This window comes from Lactuca serriola, chromosome 3 (genome assembly GCF_051521515.1).
Source record: "Lactuca serriola cultivar US96UC23 chromosome 3, Lser_US96UC23_V15, whole genome shotgun sequence".
Classification (NCBI taxonomy): domain Eukaryota; kingdom Viridiplantae; phylum Streptophyta; class Magnoliopsida; order Asterales; family Asteraceae; genus Lactuca; species Lactuca serriola.
In genome coordinates, this window is record NC_136410.1 from 302905062 (window position 1) to 302910354 (window position 5293).

General features: G+C 31.2%; 1 protein-coding gene across 2 annotated transcripts; it reads right to left on the reverse strand.

The window, feature by feature from the left end:
• Nucleotides 1-212: 212 nt before the first annotated feature.
• Nucleotides 213-4288, reverse strand: LOC145094125 (AT-rich interactive domain-containing protein 1-like). 2 transcript variants are annotated; one of them, XM_079032410.1, is made up of 3 exons: nt 4148-4288; nt 2867-3642; nt 213-1205 (listed from the first exon to the last, which is right to left on the reverse strand). In XM_079032410.1, the coding sequence occupies exons 2-3, from the start codon at nt 3455-3457 to the stop codon at nt 387-389; spliced, it is 1410 nt and encodes a 469-aa protein (XP_078888536.1). In that variant the 5' UTR covers nt 3458-3642; nt 4148-4288; the 3' UTR covers nt 213-386. The 2 variants fall into 2 exon arrangements, with proteins under 2 accessions (XP_078888536.1, XP_078888535.1); XM_079032409.1 differs by lacking the exon at nt 4148-4288 and having other exon boundaries at nt 2867-4140.
• Nucleotides 4289-5293: the final 1005 nt, after the last annotated feature.

A 5293-nucleotide genomic window follows, 5' to 3' on the forward strand; every position in this document is an offset into this window, starting at 1 on the left:
TCATAAATGATACGAAGCAATTCAAACACATGTAACCACTATACAGGATTTGAAGTCACGTATTGGTACTTATCCTTTATAAACATATCCAATTGTACATACCAATAAGAAGATTAGAACTAGTAGACGCATATCATATATGTTCCTAGGTGCAACATAGACCTTCATGTAGATACATCAAAATAAACTAAAGACTTTTGTGAAAAACCAAATTAACCAAAACCACAAATACCTCTTTCCATGTACATTAATAACCATAAAAGTTCAAACACTTAAAACCTCTTTCTTCCCTTTTCAATTGAGTCAAAATCTCTATAACAAAAAAACACATAGATTCATGCCAAAAAAAAAACAACAAACTTACACTAAACACATTTAAGAAAACATCATCTAGCATTTAAATGCACCTTCTTTGGGGAACACAAGATCGAACCCATATCATTCTTGTTTGCTTCATTCTCAATTTTCTCAAGCTCATCATCATCACTATCTATATTGTTTGGATCCGATCGATTCTGGTGGGCCCTACGCCTCAAAAGATACACATTGAAATAGTAGCTCACCATAGCCCGCATACTTTTATTCTTAAAATTGCGCCTTAATTCATCCCAAAAACTCCTGCCCGTAGAAGACGGAGTCGATTTTATTATCTCCTCAAACTTCTTCTCTTCATCTAGTGTCCAACTTATCGCGACATTTTCACCCATCTCATTAAATTTCCATTTATAGAAAGCGGACCCGAGTTCGAGTTTGCCTCGGTTTCTTTTTTCGGAAATATGAAACTTTACGCATTCTAACGAGCCTTGAAACTGGCAGCCACATGAATCTTGCCTGCCCTTTCCGATTCGGTCAAGCTCGAGCAAACTACTTCTTGTTTCGCCTTTTTGTAAGGGCCAAATTTGGGTGCCCAGCCATTTGGGGTCGGGTGAGTAATCGGGTTCGGGCAGTTCGGGCAGTTTGGCTTGAAATGAGCGGCCTAATGGGGTGCGTTTTCGCTTTAAGTTGCAACCGTAGAACGAATGTTCTTCATCTCGGTCACGGTCACTCGGGCTGCCCGAAGATGACTCAGGGGAATCTTGTGTTGGGGGTTTTCTTGAAGGGGGGATTGATTGGGTTTCTTTAGCTGTAATGAGCCTTTGACTGAATCTTGATGTTGACTTTTCTGTTCGGTCTTCGTACATTGCCGGATGCATATGATTTTTTTTCTGCAAAAGATACAAGGGCATTTTAGGAATTTTACAGACGTCAAATACTTTTGTTAAACCATGTGGATGTTTGGATGTGCGTTGAACAAAAACGAATTATAGTGAAAATTACGGAAATACTTTATTTTTCCAACAAAACTGTAACAGTTCCAGATATTTTTTGAAATTGACCATTTTGATGTTAAAATCAACAAAATTTGGTGTTAAAATCAACTTTGTAACATTTGTTACTTGTAATATTATAATATAAATTAAGCTGATATAAATTTATGATATATGTTATATTTTATTTTTATGTTTCTAACTTATTTAGAACAGTAATGCTATTTTAATAATTTAAAACACAATACATATAATAATAAATAACACATAATTGAAAATTTACAATTTGTAATTCGAAATTAATTATACATGAATAATTTCTTTTTGTCATCATTGTCTGATAATAAAATCTAATAGATTACTGTATCAAAAAGACGTTAGTCAAATTTTAAAAACCTAGTAATTAATGCACAAAATAAGTACATTATATTTAAGGCCTAATTTCCAAAATTATTTTCACCAACTACAGTTTTGCATTACACTACCTACATACATAAGTACATTATATTTAATAAACGAACCATGTAATTAAATACATAATTTTTATTTTAATGATATAAATATTTTGATTATATTAGATACATTAATTATTTATAAAAATCAAACAAAATGAAGACGCCAATCTATTATATGTCACTTCTAGTCATGATCAATGTCAATTGTCAAAGACAGATAAAAGCACCCCTGCTTTATACAAAATGATTAAAAGAAAAATAAAAGCAATGACAAAAAACTTATTCTTAACAATTTAACAAAATTTAAAACATTATCTTAATTTAAACTAGTAATAATAATCCGTAAAATCATGAGAAAAAACGCATGGAATATTAAACATGTGAATATTAATGCTTACACAACATCAATGCAAAGTTGTTGCTTATGATTATTTGATATTTTCACTAAGTTCTATTACATTCAATAATTCAAAAAGGTTAAGTGTAAGAAATAATAATTTACTTTTATTAGTTGTTTATATTTTGATAAAACTTTCAACATATAATATCCTAATAGAAAACAATAAAAAGTACAATGCTATAACTAGCTAGATTTTTCAAAATACAATGTCTTAATAACAAAAAAAAGTTCCAAAGAACACAACCAAACACCCTTTATAAATTTGTAATTGTGGAAAAAGGCAAACAGATCATTTATTCCACCTATACTTTTTCTTTTTTTTCCCAGTTTAGAATTTGCTAATCATATAATCTTTAAAGGACAGTTTACAGGAAAAAGAAAACCATTATATTTTCTGCTTAACCACTAATACTTTATTTTTCCAATCAAACCATAAAAATTCAGACATTTTCCAAATTAACCATTATGACCTATTATTACATAATATCAACTCAAAATGGTTAAATTGGAAAATGTAAAAAAAATCTTAATATGGTTTTGATCGGATAAAAATAAAGAATAAGTTGTTAAACCACAATAACGGCGTCTCTGTAAATTGCCTTATTAAACAATAAAGTTTCATAAATTCAAATAGCAAAATTGATATGTTATATACAAAGCTAATATCAAAAACAAGAAAATATTAAAATTAAATCGAAAAATACCTGCCATATAACTTTAGCCTTGGAATCAAGATCAAGTTGCAAAAGTCTTGCTTCACGAGCTGATAAAACCTGTTTCCAAACATGTTCACCTCCATAAGCCTTCCATTTATTCCTTTCAGGTATAATCCCAATTGCAGGGTCACAAGGGTCTTTTGCCACTCTTTTCACCCAATCCAACAATGGCAAATATCTTTCTCTTTTCCTCTTTTTACTCGACTCATTTTCTTCAACATCAAATCTTTCAACAATATTCTCCAAATCTATAACTTCTGATTCTTTCTTCACACTTGTATCAACAAACTCGTTGTAATCTTTCATCTCAACATCCAAAAAGAATTTCCGAGGATCAAAATTCATGTCTGAATTATTCACTGAATCTTTATCTTTAACAATTTTACAAAACCATTGTTCCAATGACTCGAGATACTTTAAGTAAACCACCTTCAAGTATGCAGAATCACTCGAATTGAACCCGATTTCTTTTGCTACCAAATCCCAAATCCCATATCTGGAAACACTCTCGTATCCACCTTTTTCTCTCACACACAAATAAAGCGTCAACAAATCAATAGGTTTACCATCTCTAAGCATTGGGGGAAAGGGTGTGAAACAATTATTTTGACAGATCTCTTTTGAGAACCTAGAAACAATTTGATTGAATGATTTAGTGAACTTAGTGTCGAATTCACCACATTTTATAGAAACCCCAATTTTGTGAATCTCTTCTAGGGTTCTAAAACAATCTAATGCAGACCCATCTGCTAGCTTTGACCACCCTGCCATTATTCAAGTTTTTCAAACCCTAAACAGACAGTATAATAATAGATCGTATGAAATAAAACAGGATTACGAGAAGCAAAACAAAATTCTACAGAAAAATAAAATAAGGAGTTACCCAGATGAGTTCATTTACAAATCTAAACAAAGCGTATAATAGATCGTATAGAAATCAAACAGGATTGCATGAACTAAACAAAATTCTACAAAAAGAAAAATGAAGTGAAAAACAAACAAAGAGTCACCCAAATAAGTTCAAATTAACAATCTAAGGGTTTTAAATCTGGTTTTTAGGGCTTGAGATGAAACGAGGGAGGAAAAAAATTTAGACGATTTTGAACTCCCCGCCCTTTCTCTCTCTCAAGAAACGCAGATGGGAAGAGAGAGAGGGCTAGAGGGGAGGGTGGAAGAGACATTTCAAGTTTTTTTGAACAGAAGAAGATACGAAAAAAAGAAAAAATTCAAAGAATTTTGTCACGAATTTTCAAAGGGGAGAAACATTACCAGTTTTTTGTGCTGCGTAGAGGGGCCTCGTCTTTGTGTCTTTCCTTCTCTTTAGCCCCTTTGGATTTTATTTATTGAAAAGGGGCTTTTTGGGGGAAGATTGAAAGAGGGGTGAAGAAGAGATGTGATGGGAAAATTAAAACTAGGGCTTTTTTTTTCAAGTATTGGGCAACAAAGAATGTTTATTTATAGTGGAGCTGATGAATCTAATCATCTTCTTTGTTTCACAAAGAGGAAGGGTATTTTGGTAAATTCACTTTGAGTATTTGGCAAAAACATAATTGGCAAGTGGAAACAAAGGTTATAAAACTTATAAAATACTTAAAAGCAAATTATTAGGCTATCTTTTTATTTTTCGGATTTGATTTATCAAATAACATCGTTGGTTGTATAAACTGTTATTGATCATTGATTTTTCCTGAAAGAATTATAACTGTAATCATAAGTTCATGAGATAGTATGTCCCTTGTCAAAATAATAATTATCAAACTTAACAAGACCTATAAAATTATTGTCCTTCTTATAATTAACATGATTTTTCGTAATCTATTAGTACCTTATAAATTATGTTTGTGGTTAAAACATAGATTTATTATGTTAATGATGACGAAATATCCATATCTAGCTTCATCTTTTGATGTTGAGAGCAATATATACCTCTTACTTATAATTAGACATGGTGTTCACACATTACTAGTTACCATTTTTTCCACCGAAACAATATTCTCTTCGTATATTAGAGATCTTTCTCTTATTTGGGAGAACGAACTCTACTCCCTCTATCTAATGATATGATCTAACTTGATCGTTGTAGTATGCTTCTAGGACATATGTTATAGGATAGCTACAACGATCTATTTTGCTAATTTGTTGGTTTTGTTCGATGATGACGGTGTTAAATGTGTGAAAAAAAAGTAGGTTTGGCCATTTCCCAAAAATAGGATTTTTCCCATTTTTTTCAACAAAATTACCGGCTTTATACATTCTAAAAATAAAAAATTGTTATACATTTATATTCTCCTTCGTGGCATATTTGCTCTAGCATTTAAAGTCCAAAACAAACTTCAAATGAATTAGAAACTAATTACCAAAGTAAGACGCTGATTAAGTGGCTAAATGTCTTTTAAGTCATTACATATATATGGA